The following is a 16639-nucleotide window of genomic DNA, read 5'->3' as shown; positions in this document are numbered from 1 at the left end:
TATAAAAGGGTTAAGAGGTGAAGGGTCAGCTGCACTTCATAGAACCGATCACGTAAAAATATGACTTTCTGACCTGATTAACTGGAATGCAGGCTGTCTGAAACCAACCAATAAAAGCCCTGAGCATCTTTAGCAGTTACTCATTTAGTATTCGTTTATTTTAAGTATCTAGAGCCTTGTATCCTAGGGCAACGCTTCCCCAAGCTGTTACTCTAGCCTGTTCAGAGGAACTGCATTTACCCACTAAAGTTTCATTTCCAAACCAGAAGCCTTAATATTATCGATTAGCATCTCTTGTGACGCGGCAACCTTTATCATTTGTCTTTTCATCTGAAATTATAGATTTACCTCGTGTCCTTCCTTGACCTCGCGGGCATCGAGGACCAGGATGGAGTTTGGTGTGAGGAATTAGAAGGGGCGTGGGTTTGCCATGCAGCAGGATGGGGGGGTAAAGAGGAGGACAGATGGTAGGGAAAAGGATTGCAAACAGCGGTTCACATTCACACAGCACCAAAGATCCTATCCTATCCTATCTTTCCTTCCTGCATTATCTAATCTATTATCATTGGCCTGACATTAAACCTTGAGGTGCTGATCTGCACTTTTTCATAAGCAGTCTGCCTGTACCTAGCATCCATCGCCCTTGCTGATCTTACAATCCCACTCCTCTGCTCTGTAACGTTCGATTATGAGGTAACCTTGGTTCTCTGATTGAAAAGGCTATCTCTCCACACAGTTACATATTCCATATGTACGAGAACTGCCCCACTGGGGGCAGTTGACGTGGATAACGCTTTAAGACACACCACTACGTGGCCCATGCCAGGGCATACAAGGACCAGGTGTGCATGGGTTCACTGATTTACATGGACTGAGACGGACTCCAAGCAGTTTTCTTCACTCAGTTACATATTGCATATGTATGGGGACACTTTAAGACACCCCAGGGGACAGAGCAAACCAAACTCCCCCACACTTGCTAAGATTCTCAACACTGGTTTTTGAATGAGACATCCCCGTCACCAGAGTGCAGAAAAAAAGTGTGTCAAACTGAGAAGAACCCCTTTTTCTCATTGTTGTTCTCCTTCTTGCCTTTTCCGTGATATGCTACATACCAATACTTCCAGATCCACCCTATGGCTGATCGATGCTTAGGCGCCGGACGCAGCCTTCAGCATTACAAACCCCCGCAAAAGGTTGGGTGCGAAATAATAGAGGCCGCTCAGAGGGCCGGACCATCTGTAAGGCCCACTGACAAGAGTACCGACATCTCCGTGGCCAGACCCAACTGGCACAGGGTTGTGGTCACACGACTGAGGGGTTATCCCTGGACAACATTGCATGTTGATGCCCCAAATACAATACACATAGGTCATGGCCATCTTCTAACATCTATGACTTTGTCTTTTATCTGCTGGTTTCACACACTGACAGTGAAAGACAGATTAGACAGATAGACACATATTGATGAGGACCAGCGAGTTAAAGTGGCCGATAGCGTAAAATGTGCTTTGTGCTTTGGTTTTAAACACAAAAGGAGAACGCACAGATGGATGCACCGGACGGTACCGGCGGCACACCCCGCAATGCTCCGAGGAAATGGGTCGGCTCACCGTCAGCTTCAGCAGCAGGCTGTACCTGGGCGCGTTAGCAGAGTATATTGTGCATTAAGCCATCCGTTAACCCTTTCTGTCTTTACTCTTCAATACAAGTGTGGAAAGGCAGATCAGAAATCCTGACAGGGGTCTGGAGATTAGCTCTCTTTTCACACAGGACGTCAACTTCCACCAGTGGGTCAGTCCTCGTACCTATGGACTATGTAACTGTGTGGAAAGAGATAGTCTCGATGCATTAGAGAACACAGTCCTTGTGTTGTCTTGCCTTGACCCCTCCAACCCCCAGCCCGCCCCGTGTCTCACCTGGGTTATTCCTCTCTAGCAGGTACCAGCGGTAGAAGGCTCGGCGTTTGGAGTCGCTCATCTCCAGGCCTTGCTGCAGCAGCCACTGGGAGATGTAACTCTGGCTGATGCCTGCGTGCAGGAGCCAAGCCATGTTATGTTAACACATTAAAAGACATTGACTCATTTCATGGTGCACCAACAGCGTCTGTACCGTTGAGATCGGCCGGGAGCCAGCTCTGGACTACAAGAAGCCGTCCCAATGCCAACACGGGATTTGGTGCATGCTGCTACTTGAAAACCATGATTAGCCGAGAGTAACTCTACTTAAACTATAACTCCACACAACACAGGGTTGTTGATATGGGCTTACTGTCCTAAACATTGATGTTGTATAATATGACATGATGTATGTTGTTCAATGTGGCATATAGTCATTATTGTTTTACCTTGGGTTATAACTAATGATTTTCATTGTTATTGTGTCATCTGTTTAATGAATTGATTAACCTAAAGACCAGAAGAGGTCCAAAAAATGCATCTCTCATTTTTTTTCCAGGAATCAAGATGGCCTTTTAAAAAACAACTTGTCAGTCCAAACTGATTTCCTTATTTAAAACTAATAAAACTTAGGGATGCACTGAATCCAGACTTTTGGGGTTCAGCCGAATACCAAATCCACTGGTTAAGATTTGGCCGAATCCGGAATCTTCCTCCCATCCTCATTCCATTACCACATGAAACCCATTAATGAAGTAAACACGTCTGGTTAACACACGTTTTTGGCTGGGACTGTCCTTCCTTTGCCGTACCTGAGGTCTGAGGTCTGTAGATTCCTCCTATTCTTCTGGATGTTTCATACCACACGTTTTAGCAGCGGCGATGTTGTGTATGGTTTGACTGAAAGTACTGCCAAACAACACTTTCTCTGCTCATGAGTTCTAGTCTCACTTTCTCACATCCTGCTGCATCAAACAGTCGCAGCGTTCGGTGGAAACCAAACCCTGTCAGAAAGCCAAATACTCTGTCAAATCCAAATTTGGGATTCAGTGCAGCCCTGATAACAACGCAGCAAATAGAAAGAAAAAAAAACGGAAAATCGTTTCTAATTACTGAGTCAAACATCTTAATCGTGATATCAAGCACCACATTCAAATGAACTGTTAGATTGCCAAAGCTTCCCACTGGGGACATTTGACGGGCGTCCTCCAGGCCATTGGATGCGCTCTGACAACTTCCACAGAGAAAGCAAAGTACCTGTAACTTGGCCTACGATTGCCTGAGAGATCCTGCGATTGTTGAGAAAGGTTTTGATCTCTTCTTTGACCAGGTTGCTGTCTCTCCTGGAAAAAGAAAAAGAAAACGTCTTGGGGTGCTGTTTTTTTAAGAAAAGAGAAAAGAAAAGTGGCATTAGAATCATTAGACGGTGGTAACTCTCGTGTTGTCTTCCCGTCAAAATTGAAATTCAACACTTTTGTTGAAACTTTTTAATCAATGTTTATAACATTTTATACCGTTTTGTCCCTTTTTTCAATGTATGTCACTTTTTTTGACGTGTAACACTACGTAACACTAACTTATTAACTCTAGTTTTACAGTTATTTCTGGAATTTACGGTCAATAAACCTCATTTATAGAAAATGATAAACTAATGTCATTTTCAATCTGACACATGCTGATGCTTCTCTTTTCTCAGCCATCCCTGAACACCTGACCTGAATTATCTCCACCGAAGAGTCCCGAAGAAGAAGACGTCTGCGCCTCAGAGGGACAGCAGCTGTCATTATCTGATGTTATAACAGTCTCTCTTTGTCTCTACTGTTCTTTTGGTCTCGCCTCCCAACACGTCGTCACACAGCTCTCTGATAACACTACGCTCCACCGTAGGGCTGCTCCATGGTGGGAATAAAATAAAAAAATGTATACTACTGTGTTTGTATGATGATATGATGTCTAACAGCTGTATACTACTATCTCTGCATGATGATATGATGTCTAACAGCTGTATACTACTATCTCTGTATGATGACATGATGTCTAACAGCTGTATACTACTATCTCTGTATGATGATATGATGTCTAACAGCTGTATACTACTATCTCTGTATGATGACATGATGTCTAACAGCTGTATACTACTATCTCTGCATGATGATATGATGTCTAACAGCTGTATACTACTATCTCTGTATGATGATATGATGTCTAACAGCTGTATACTACTATCTCTGTATGATGATATGATGTCTAACCGCTGTATACTACTATCTCTGTATGATGATATGATGTCTAACAGCTGTATACTACTATCTCTGTATGATGATATGATGTCTAACAGCTGTATACTACTATCTCTGTATGATGATATGATGTCTAACAGCTGTATACTACTATCTCTTTATGGAGGTGGTATGATTTCCATCTTTGTGCTCGGTCTGGCTCGGGTTAAACTCTTTCTCAGGTCAAACACAAACAACAAATGCCGAAGAGCTTTCTTTCATAAATAAACTACTGTAGCGTAGATTTTCTTTAGGGCTTTATTACGTGGTATCGGATCGGTGAATAAACTTCAGTTCTTGCATTGGTTTTGGTATCATCTATAATTAAAATCACGATAATGTAACACGATTACTCATTGTCTTTTGGAAAGACGTTGCAATTATTCTTATTTGCTTAAAAAAAAAAATAACAGGTAACCAGTTCAACGTTGAAATCAAAAGGGAAAACAATGTTAACTGTGTAATTTCCCTAAGTATTTTCTCGTTGGAACCTTTCCTTCCTTCATTCAGTGCATGACTAACTAAGAATTTATAAAGGTCATATGCTAGACAATCGTTTTTTTCTCTCGATTCATGTGTTTTTGTGTTCATTAAAGAGCTAAAATCAAAATGATAAGTTTTTGTTAAACTGCACAGCCCTCCTCCACCGTCCTGCTCACCTCATGTACTCCTCCACCTTCTCCTCCAGGTCCCACTCCTCCTCCCCCATCATGTCGTAGCTGAACGAGCGCTGGACAGCCACGCTGGGGGGGTAGAGGGGCGGGGGCGAGGCCTCGTAGCTGTTGCTGGGCGACAGGGCGGCGCCGTCCAGGCCGGAGGTCTGCGTGGTGGCGGAGGCCAGGGAGAGCGAGGAGGACGAGGACGAAGACGAGGACGGGGCCGGGGCGGCCGCGGCGGGGGCGTTGTTGGACGGGGCGGGCTGAGAGTCGCTGTGTGACGGGCGGTGGTCCGGGCGGTGGTCCGGGTCCAGCCTCTCCAGGGACTCCAGAGCGTGGAGGATCTGAGGTTTGGTCATGCCGGACAGACGCAGGCGCTGCAGGAGGTCGATCTGTTCGATGGTGTAGCGGGGCTCCGCCTCGCAGCACTCCATCCTGGCATCTGCAGACATAAAGCAGGGTTGCCCTTCCATAACAAGGAGTAAACGTGATTCATGCTTCTGTGTTAAATCAACGCCGTGGCAACGGATCCTGTCAAGTAGCCTGACGTGTACTTCTTTCTAATAATAACAATAATAATTTATGCAGTGAGGAAATTACAATTTACACAAAGTTTTGTTAGTAATCACTACACACAGATTGTTTTAGAGAAGTGTCTTATTTTAAGAGGATTTCTTTTTGATTTGATTTGATCATGATCGTAGACGGTGCAATATGTAGCTAAAATAAATTCATTGCAAATTGAATTGAATTACAATATCAGAAAAACCGCAATTTGATTTCTTCCCTCAAATCGTTCAGACCTAGTGGGTCTGTGTTTATTCTGTCGTGTGTGTGTGTGTGTGTGTTTCGGAGCTCCCCTCTCTGTCAACATGCAGAGAGGACAGATAAGTTTGTGCGCTCTCGGGAAATGACATGTGGTTCCAATTGATTTAAAGTGACTCGGTCCTTGGTAGCACCCAAAAAAGTACCGAGTTCAGTACCCGACCCTACTGCCTCATGCTTTCCGCGTGTGCACGTGGAAGTGCGGGGGGGGGGGGGGGGGGGGGGGGGGGGGGGGGGGGGGGTCCCAGAACAGAGCCATACTGCCAAATACAAACTGCAGATGAATGTGGTCCAGACTGAACTAATAGCAATCGGTTTCGGTCTTTAAACACCACTACGTGTCGATCCTTATTGTACGTGAATATGAACCCAGTGTAGCTTTATTAATACACCAAAGCTCTGCATCCCTGAGTTGATATCTCACCAGATACACAGCACCCCAAGACTTCACACAGTGTTACCAAGGCATATACTGCTATATTTATCTCTACCTTGGATAGATCTTAAATTTAGACAATATGCGGCAAACCTTTTCACAAACCTGCAGATACGTGATGAAAGGATTATTAATAGATGAAACCCCAAATAAAAACTGACATTCAAAGCTGAATTCAAACACTACACTTCCTTTGTTGACGTAAACTTATTTTGAATACGACACTAAGTCATTTTAGTTGAGGCAATACCAAAGAAGTCCGATTGTTTTTTTGTTTTTTTTAAAAGGACTGGTTTATAAAATCAAGAAACTTGACTCGAGAATCTACATTCTGCATGTAACTGTTCCAAAAAAGGAAATCAGACTGCATTCTCCTCTGAAGAACCCTTGGGTCACTGGGAAATGTTGGCAAGCTTTCAAACACTTGGCACAGACACTTGGGGGCTAACCTTGCTCCATTTGTCCAGGCTGGAATTAAAGTAAGATCACCCTGGCATCCATAACCTAAGACCAGGTCCACTCAGCCTAGTCACATCCACCCATAACCTAACATCAGGTCCACTCAGCCTAGTCCCACCCACCCATAACCTAACATCAGGTCCACTCAGCCTAGTCACATCCACCCATAACCTAACATCAGGTCCACTCAGCCTAGTCATAATACTACTATTAATAATGTTTACTTCATTAGTCCCACATGGGGAAATTAAAATGTACACTCTGTTGTTATTACACACATGCTCAGTAGCTATACATGCACTAATGGAGAGATGTCAGGGGGGCTAAGCTTTGCCTTAGCATCTCTGGTTATTGGACACACTACAGTGAGAAGTTCACATTCAGCTCTATCTACCAATTTGAAATGACCTTGCACACTTGAAAAAAAAATATTTTAAAATGACTTTAGCCCAATAGATGAGACCCATAAACAAGTGTTAACAAGTAGAGCCAAAAGCCTGTAAAAAGTTGATCTCGCTAAATGGGATGTATGCTGAATTGACGAGAAAGACTCGAAGATGTCCAACACTGTTGGACTTTGTCGATTAGCAGGACAAAGTTGACTTCCCAGATACAAATATTTCAAATTGGGTGTGTTTACGGGACAGACTGGCACCTATCAGAGCTACAGTAAAGTATGCCAATTTTTACCACACTCACTGGTCTTATTGGTTCTTTGTGCGCAAAACTAAAAGATTCCAAACGGAGCGGCAAGTGACCGCGTCCCATCACTGCTTCTTACCTGACGGAGGGGGTGACACGGACAGGCGCCCCGGGAGTGGTTCAGTGCGAGGGGTCGCAGCGGGGACACACCACTGTCGCATGGCTCCGCGGAGTTCAGCTCGGCTGGACCTCTACAGAGTCAGACAGGAGACTTGCTGCAATGTGTTGCGGTTAAGCTGCCCCTATTAACATGCTGGAAAACCTACAACAGCAAATGACATGCTAGCAGGCTACATTAGCTATGCTAACACCCTCAACTGCGGTTGGTTCCCCTGAGCACCAGCGTCCCATCGATATAGCTCCTTGCTACCTTGTTGTGTCAAGTTGGTCCAATAGAAAGCGGAAGTAATACAATGTAACCTTCAGAATAAAAGCACGTGTGGCATCTCAACAAACTGCAGTTTTTGAAAGTTGTATGGTTTTACTCAAGTAAAAACCTATTTTGCATATATTTATTTTACTTAAAATCATGCATTGGCATTCACCAACGGTAGTGTGTGACAGGGAATGAACTGAATAAGACTTATATAATAATATTATTTATTTTAGCCCCCTTTACACTACGCTACATAATTAAAATAATAATCACTATCATAATTGTGATTTACTCCTGCATACTTTGCACTCTTCATTGCACTATTGTCCCAACCTGTCTATATTGTTTCTATTTATAGTGTGTATATATTGTTTTTTTTATTATTATGTGTAAGCACATTGTGAGCAATATGATCCAAAGCAATATTCCTCATACCTGGCAAATAAAGCTGATTTTGATTCCTTAATGGCACAGTGATACAAGCCCCTTATAGGCTGATACTACTCATGGTGAAAGAAGTATTCAGAGCTTTTAATAAGTACTAATGCAACACTTAAGTACAGGAAGTTACTTGCAGGGTTGAATGAATGTTAACTCAATATGAGCAACATGTTAACTAAATGACTTTTCTCGGATCTAATTATTATAAATGTTCCCAAATGGATTTCTTCAGCATGCTTCGTCTTAAGCTTCAAGAGTGTTATTTATTTACTACCTGCTCTAGCTTTTCCAACATTTTAAACACAGATATGGTAATAATAAAAGTCTAAAATCATATGAAATTGCATTTTATTGTTAGTGAAGTAACGTTTCTTAAGGAAGGATCCCTAAAAACCCCACCAAATAAATACATTCACAAATCGAGGGAAAACACTTATATGATAATGTACTCTGTTAGATTTCAACACTGCCCTTACTTATGTTTTAACCATTTTTTGTACATTAAGTGAGCTAACAGCTAGAAGATGGAGCCGCCACACAGTAAACAATAGGGGTGAACTAGGTTAAAATATAGCATACTGTACTGTTTTCTAAATAACAATAAAAAAAAGTTTAGCAAAATATATGTAGAAAACATTTGTGGATATACATTTGTTTCACCACAATTTCAATGTATTTGGATTACAGTGGTAGGCCTACTGATGATTACTGATCGATCTTCAGTAGCTTTGCTTTCAAAGACTAGGTGTACAAATTGCGCTTTTATTTTGAAGGACAAAGGAAACATCCCTGTTGAGTCTGGCCAATTTGACACTTCAGTCTGTCTCGTCTTGGCTAACAACTTAGCTATCTAAAACTTGCACTTCGGAAGTTAGCTAACGTTACATCGGTGGTATTTAAGATGAGCGGCTGTGTACAAAGTTTTTATCACTGTCTGCATGCAAACATTTGGTGTGTTAGGTCAGAGGGCTGGGATAGCTGGGAAACAGCCAGTTGCTAACAAGTTAGCTCCCTAGCTAACGTTAGCTAAGTTAGCGGCTAGCTAGCGAAGGATTGCCCCACCGCGGAGCACCCATGGATGCGAGAACTCCTCTCTCTTACCTCCCGTTGCTTTGGAGAGATAGCAGCAGCCGGCTAGACGAAGAGGGAGGAGGGTGAAAACTGGAGAGAAAGTGGCAGTTCACCCAAGCCCGCTAAAGAAAGTAACTCGTATGCCCCGGCGCTGACGGTGAATTACAGAGCAGAGGCTAAACGGTGCAGGGTCATATTGTCTTTCGGCTATGCAGTGGGGAAATACTGTATGCAAATGTGGGGAGTCTGTCTCAATTTATGACCCCTCACCCGTTATCACTGTCAAGCTAGCAACATAGTTATGATTTCCGGTTGTACTGTACATACTAGAAATACCATTGCTACATTTAAGTACCGCAATGTGTCAAAATAAAAGCAAAGGTTACATTTTAGCATAGATAGATATATTGATACAGAGATATTTATTGATCCCAATAAAATGGGAAATTACAGTGTTGCAGCAGCAAAATCAGTCACCACAGCACAGAATATAAATATAAATGAAATACTAGGATATAATACACATACATACAATATACATGAAACAATTATAGGAATAAAATACAAGAACAAATATTTCAATATATACAAGTTGAGAATACAAACATGTGCAACTGCTTTAGTAGAAGGATAAAATGTAAATAGACCAATTGTGCAGGTTGCACTTACTGCAGTATAAGTATTGGGGACTTAAAATACAAACGGTGCTCATACATACAGTATATCAAGTTTGTCTAGCACTCTATTTTCAACAATTAAGTAGGTTACGTTATCTTTTTTGTATTGGTCGGCTAAAGAAAATATGTCACTAAATCTGTCTGCCTTGTTGCAGCACCACCCAACTCATAAGTGCGTTTTGTGTGCAGATACGCTGCGTTTGTCATGCATTAATTAAAGAAGTCACATTAAAATGAAAAATTATAAAAATGCTAATAATTGAATTTTTTCCACCAGTATCACAATCCCAAAGACAAACCAATAGGAGCTACATTACAAAAACACGACCACCTTCCCATCTGCCAATTATATTCAACAGGATCAATAAGCCCGATGCTGCTGGGGCTTGAACCCAGTGAGCAACTGTGGGTGGTGGGTGTGGTTCCCCCCCTGCACCGTGGGTTCAAGCTACAAACTCACCTGTTCATGTGTGTCCAGTTATATGGTGTGATAGTACTTCAGTGGTTGCCAAAGCATGGGCGAGATTTCATATATTCAGATCCCAGGGCCCTGACTGTTACCTGGGCCTAGAGATCACTTCAGTAGCATCTTCACATTTGTGTACCCCGCATAGAGACTGAATATCAGCTGTGAAGTAATCTGATGTACCTACATTTGATTGCCCAGCTTCACACAGACAGCTACAGTCATACAGTCTATGGTCCAAACTAAAAGGAATACTTGATTCAGGCTGTATGTATATTCTCTTTCCAGATATCCATCGGGTGGGTCATAAAACACAGCGCTTTCAAGTCGGGAAGCCAAATTCGCTTCCTGGGGAAAACAGAAGGACTTTTTGTTCCTCAGGAGTATTTTAACCCTCATATTGTCATTGGGTCAAATTTGAACGTGTTTTCAGTCATTGTTTTTTTTTTTGGCACAAAAAACAGGCCGTCGAAATAAGCGCTGAAAATGTTAACAATAAAAATGTCCAAAAACTTTGGCAAAAACATCAAAAAAACACCCAGAAAATTGAAAAGATGACAAAAATGTCCCTTTGTCCCATCTGGAAACATCATAGCTCAACCAATTTTTTCAATTTGAATTTAAAATATGCTATGGCTGACCAGCTGTGTTGACTGTATTGTATTCCTGCTAGGGCCAGGCCTATTCCCTAGGGTTAGGGTTCAAATTGACCCGTTTTCCTATATAAATGTTCTTTTTAACTACCCAGAATAACATGATTGATTCCACACAATGCTCTTTGGCAAGTGCAAATCTCTACTTTCATTATTTTCATTATTCAATTTTTAAAGTGGTTTTGAAATAGTATTGAGCAAAAGTTGACATATTCCAGTCTGTGATTAGCCATCAACATCCATTCCTTTAATTTTAGTCTCAATAATTCCTAATTTCTGCTTTTCTAACTCAAACATTAGGCATAATTTCCTATAAATGAGGTTTACTGACCATAAATTCCCCAAATATCTGCAAAACTAAGGTTAATAAGTTAGTCTTATGTAGTGTTGAAAACGTCAATAAAAGTGACAAACATTGAAAAAAGGGACAAAACGTAAGAAAAGGTTAAAAACATCGATGAAAAGCGTCAATAAAAGTTGTCAATTTTGAGGGGAAGACAACACAAGGGTTAAATTTCACACATATACAGTATATGACAGTGGTATTTTATCCATTTCCCAAAAGTACCTAGTAAAAACTACCTATGTGAACGTCTTCTTTTTAACTGAGAGGAACTTGTAGTACCATTAACAGCATTGGGGTGTTAATGGTCTCTAAAATTCTAAAAGTCTTTGAAATTAATAATCAAGGTGTGTGCTATGACCAGTTCCACTGCAGTGACTGCAGCAGGAATGAGTCTATGTTTGCTTTGTTGGATATCCCTCCCCCCCCTCCAGCCGGTGCCAAGAAGGCAGTAGTAATAAGGTTCATATGAAAGTTGGTGCCTGACGTGCTCAGTTCAGTGTGTCTAAGCCTTGTATTTGATCACTCAGCAGAGTATTTGGTGCATCTTTTTCTCCAGGGTGGTCCAACCTAAGCATGAACTGGGCCTTCCTTGAAGGCCTCCTTAGCGGGGTGAACAAATACTCCACGGCGTTCGGTCGCATCTGGCTCGCCATCGTCTTCATCTTCAGGCTCTTGGTGTTCCTGGTGGCCTGTGAGAAGGTCTGGGGGGACGAGCAGAAGGACTTTGATTGCAACACGCGGCAGCCCGGTTGTCAAAACGTCTGCTACGACCACTACTACCCCGTCTCCTACACCCGACTCTGGGCTCTCCAGCTGATCTTCGTCACCTGCCCGTCCTTGCTCGTGACGCTCCACGTGTCCTACCGAGAAGAACGTGAGCGCAAACACCGGCTGAAGTACGGGGAGAGCTGCACGCCGCTGTACGACCACACGGGGAAGAAGCGAGGGGGTCTGTGGTGGACCTACTTCCTCAGCCTGCTGTTCAAGATAACGGTGGACAGTGTGTTTGTCTTCCTGCTCTTCTACATCTACGAGGCCACGTTCTTCCCACCGTTGGTGAAATGCAGCATAGAGCCGTGTCCCAATGTGGTGGACTGCTACATCGCCAGGTAAGGGTCACTCGGAGCATCTTAACCCTTGTGTTGTCTTCCTGTCAACCGTGCAACTTGATGTTTAATATTTTTCTGCGCCTTTTGACGTTTTTGTGTTTTTCCCCCCATGTGTTTTTGGACATTTTAGTCACTTTGTTCAATGGTCTTTATAGAAGAAAGTTTTGAATGCTATGAAATTGAATAAAACATCCAAATTCAAAGAGAGCAGTGGGCTGATCCTTTAATTTACTTGTGAAGAGCGTTGTGTGGAACGATCTGCGTTTTTTTCCGAAAAGTTGGTTGAAAGACACTTTTCTGATAAAGATTTTTTTTTTCACAATGGATCACAAAAGGGTTAATCAAGGGGACGCCGTAGCTCGACAAATGACACATTGGCATTATTTTTGTTCCAATCGCGAATGCCCTCTTCCACAACATCTGCAGGAGCACATTTCCGATAGTTTGACTTCTTCTCCATCCGCATTCCGCAAATATGAAATGAAATAAAAGCAGCGCTGCCTGTAGTGATTGGTAGATGATGGCAGGCTTAATGCTTAATTAAAATGGCTCTTCATCCGACATTCCCTCCAGGACTTTGCAGACTTTTTTTGAGATTGTTGCGGCCCAAAATCCGGGAGCTTTTGTAAAAAAATTGCGATAAAAGTAACAATGTTTTTTGCAATGAAGTTGCGTTTTTTTTTTAGTTCTTTAAAAATAAAAATAAAACTTTTTGGGGGAGAATAAAACTACCCTAGGCAAAGTTGTCCTAGTAACCTAACCAAAAGAGCTCAAGAGGCTGCAAATGGTGGTCTAATAATATAATAATAATAATAATAATAATAATAATAATAATAATAATAAATAAAGATTTATCAATGGCTTGTTGATCTTTACTTTACTTATCTTTAAGTATCTTTAAGTTATCTTTACTGTTAGTTAGTTTCCTCTCCTGGCCTGGGACACACTCATACGCTTGGTAAGGGGCTTATTGGACTTTAACTAAATAATAATAATAATAATAATAATGTATACTTTATTAGTCCCACGAGGGGAAATTACAATTTACACTCTGTTGTTATTACACACATTCCACACAGGCCTGAATTACACACACATGCTCAGTAACTATACATGCACTAATGGAGAGATGTGCGAGTGGGGGGGGGGGGGGGGGGGGGGGGGGGGGGGGGGGGGGGGGGGGGCTGCCCATGGAAAGGCGCTCCAAACTTATCATATCACTTACAATAATGAGCGTAGCTGTCTTTAATCTAGGTCATCCTGTACGTCTCATCTGCAGGTTGTTTACTGCATCCCCTGTGTGTGTGTGTGTGTGTGTGTGTGTGTGTGTGTGTGTGTGTGTGTGTGTGTGTGTGTGTGTGTGTGTGTGTGTGTGTGTGTGTGTGCTTCAGCGACTTTATAGTGGAAAACGTTACAGCCTAAATTAATTTTAAAATGGATAGTTTGTCAAGACGGTCAGAAATGAGATGTTTTAACAGGTAAAGATCCTGGAATCTCAATGGCTGAATTTGACCTCTGACCTCCACTTTAAAAGCCAAGTTTCTAAAGGCATCATCTTCCACTTTCTGTCTTATCCCTTTGTGTTCCTCAGGCCCACGGAGAAGAAAATCTTCACCGTGTTCATGGTGGTGACCAGCTTCGTGTGCATCGTCCTCACGCTCTGCGAGGTCTTCTACCTATGTGGGAAGAGGTTCTGGGAGTGCAGTGGAAGGGGACCTCGCTCGGTGAAGGCCAACTCCTTCATGATGACCAGATCTCCTCTGACTGGGAAGGAGAACTCAACGTTCAAAGAGCTGGTTCCGGAGAAGGCCAACATGGTGGACAACGGCGGTTCAGGACCTGGCAAAGAGGGTTCAGCCCCAGCGTACAGCATAGCGGTCTCCTGAGAGACACACATCACTTGGAAGAATAGCATCTTATGTACTGTTGGACACATTTCTCAGTCAAATGTTAATGGTTTTAAAGGAAACGTTGTTTACAAAGTTCATGTCTTTCTTTTTTACACCAAAATTAAGACACAATGTTTGTCCCATAGTACATTTTGGCTTTTTAATGGCTTGTGATCTAAAATAACTGATATACACTTTAAGGTGACTGTAGTATTTATGTGATCATTTGTACCATGAGATTATTTTCTTATCTGTATGGCCACAAAATAAAAATGCTTTACTTATTCTAAGATACCAGAGTTGCAGTGTGTGTGCTTTAACACAAACACACACATACTTCTATGAGCACACAGCAATGTCATCCACTTTAATAAAAAATGAAGATATTTGCTCAAATAAATTGGAATTCATTTGCTTTGCCACATATTCAATCTCTGTATGAAAGGTTTAGCAAGTCTTACATATTAAACTGATGACCTCAGTGTCATTAAGGTCATTTTTTTCAGTTTTTTTAATCAGACATCTTGAATGGCCCAACATGCAGGGCGGATACAAATGGGTGTAGTATTATAAAGTACACTCAACCAATAGAGATCTAGATAGTGGATTACAACAATGTACAAAATGATCTACACATGATTAGTGATGGGAGTAACATTATTGACAAGTTGATAAAAAGTTGATAAAATCCCCACTCCTACGAGTCTCGCTCCGATGACAATTAATCACATCCTGCTTCTCATCGACGCAGCAGACCGAGTTGTTATTTCTGAAGCACGATATCATAAAACTGAGTGTACTAATGAGGCAGTGACTGGCACGTTGTTACCTGATAAAACAAAACAAGCAAACACTATATCTGATTTTGCCTTATCGCCGCTGAATTTGGACGCCAGTGGTTCCAGAGAACTTGCACAAACAAATGTTAGGTGGTGGCCCTGTTCAATGCTGATTCATCATAACCACAAAGGGGCATATCTCCACATCCCGGTTCCTTAATGGGGCTGATGCCAAGTCCCCATAGCTACAGTAAGAAAACGATATGATCACAGTAGACAAACCTGAATGGGGTCTAATAACGTGTACTTTTCCTTAGATTGTATCGCGCTGCAACCACATTCCTTGTTCGGTCTAATCCCTTAATGTTTGCTTGAGCTATTGTTTTCTGTATTTACAAAGCATACACTGTGACAGTACGACTGCCATAATTGTGGCAGTAGCTTAATCCATAGGGATCTGGGTGGAGAACCAGAGAGTTGCTGGTTCTGGTCCACATACGGACCAAAATATGGTGGTGGACTGGTAGCTAAAGAGAGGTGGTGCCAAGGTGCTCTTGAGCAAGGCACCAAACCCCCAACTGCTTGGGGTGCCTTTCCACTCTGACATCTCTCCATGTATGTATAGGTACGGAGTGTGTGTGATTCAGGCCTGTGTGTAAATGGTAATTTCCCCTTGCGGGACTAATAAAAGATACTATATTATTATTATTCCTTGTTTGATCAAATCCCTTAAAATTTGCTTTTTTGCCATTTTTTCCGTATTTACAAAGCATATACCGTGACAATAAATCTGTCATAATTAACCCTTATTGTTCTCAAAGCTCTTAGCTTAGCTGAATGTCAGTTCTGAGACAGAAGGATGCTGACAAGGAGTAGTTGGAGGTTTAAATGTGCATTTTGGGTGGATGCCAAACGTGGCCCCACCTCTAGATTATGACTTATCCAAGAGTCAGATATCCAAGAGTTGATTCATGCGGCCAGTCAATATCAGAGACCCACTGTAGGAGAGAGGTTGGCTGCTGAACGCATTCCCAGTCCATTTCCCAGACAGGGGACACGATGGACTAAGCAGAAGAGTTTTCTTATGGTAAGCTGAGACATTTTAGTCTTGATTGTATGTTTTGGGACAGTCATGTTATGTTTGTATGACTCCCTGCAAAGCTAAGAATTTTACATTTAAGGGCAGAACTAGACTGGAACTGGAAGGGGAGAACAGTATACAAACTTCGGTCTAGAAGCCAAGGGTTTTTATGTGATGAATAAGTGTGTCAGCAATTATTAATGGCCGCTTTCTTCAAAGCGCCAAACTTTGGAAGAAAGTCAAAATACTTTTAACTGTGAGATTGGGGATTGAGGTTTCAAAGCTGTCAAAGAAATGGTTTGATTGCAAAAAAAAAAAAAAATCTAAAATATACACTAAAATATTCAGAACAGATTACAGAATATTTATCTCAATCAAGGCCGATTATATAGATCCAGTATGTATTTTAACCCTTGTAGGGTATTCGGGTCAAATTGATCCATTTCAAATTTTTTTGTTACATTTTTTCTACCTGAACATCAACTGCTTTACCTTA

The 16639-nt window shown here is 41.9% G+C and overlaps 2 protein-coding genes and 2 long non-coding RNA genes across 9 annotated transcripts in view; 3 read left to right on the top strand and 1 right to left on the bottom strand.

Moving 5' to 3' along the window:
• Positions 1-9435, bottom strand: part of zgc:91944 (uncharacterized protein LOC436941 homolog) — a 17524-nt gene extending 8089 nt beyond the window's left edge. For 2 of the 6 annotated variants that reach the window (XM_034891808.1, XM_034891811.1), the window contains exons 1-5: positions 9174-9435; positions 7335-7446; positions 4837-5275; positions 3156-3241; positions 1920-2030 (exon numbers count right to left, since the gene is read on the bottom strand). In XM_034891808.1, the coding sequence (XP_034747699.1) occupies positions 1920-2030; positions 3156-3241; positions 4837-5275; positions 7335-7416 (718 nt within the window). In that variant the 5' untranslated portion in view covers positions 7417-7446; positions 9174-9435. Of the gene's footprint in view, positions 1-1919; positions 2031-3155; positions 3242-4836; positions 5276-7334; positions 7728-9173 lie in introns of those variants that run through there. The other 4 variants (XM_034891806.1, XM_034891810.1, XM_034891809.1 and 1 more) reach the window with 3 other exon arrangements.
• The window catches only part of LOC117956646, an 85870-nt gene that overhangs the window by 28277 nt on the left and 40954 nt on the right, over positions 1-16639 (top strand). The gene's annotated exons all lie outside the window — the stretch shown is intronic.
• On the top strand, positions 2506-14441 carry LOC117956647. Its single transcript, XR_004659329.1, has 3 exons — positions 2506-2715; positions 9907-9911; positions 14430-14441. It is a non-coding gene; the product is annotated as an uncharacterized LOC117956647 (long non-coding RNA).
• Positions 11628-14530, top strand: LOC117956643 (gap junction beta-4 protein-like). The gene is made up of 2 exons (XM_034891814.1): positions 11628-12394; positions 13986-14530. Exons 1-2 carry the CDS (start codon positions 11859-11861, stop codon positions 14278-14280), a joined length of 831 nt encoding a protein of 276 aa, XP_034747705.1. The 5' UTR covers positions 11628-11858; the 3' UTR covers positions 14281-14530.

This window comes from Etheostoma cragini, chromosome 14 (assembly GCF_013103735.1).
Source record: "Etheostoma cragini isolate CJK2018 chromosome 14, CSU_Ecrag_1.0, whole genome shotgun sequence".
In the NCBI taxonomy this organism is placed as follows: domain Eukaryota; kingdom Metazoa; phylum Chordata; class Actinopteri; order Perciformes; family Percidae; genus Etheostoma; species Etheostoma cragini.
This window is presented reverse-complemented; position numbering and strand designations above follow the sequence as displayed.

Coding starts and splice junctions, on each gene's coding strand:
- LOC117956643 (XM_034891814.1), top strand. CDS start 11,859: ATGAACTGGGCCTTCCTTGAAGGCCTCCTTAGCGGGGTGAACAAATAC. Junction 12,395..13,985: donor GTGGACTGCTACATCGCCAG/GTAAGGGTCACT, acceptor TGTGTTCCTCAG/GCCCACGGAGAAGAAAATCT.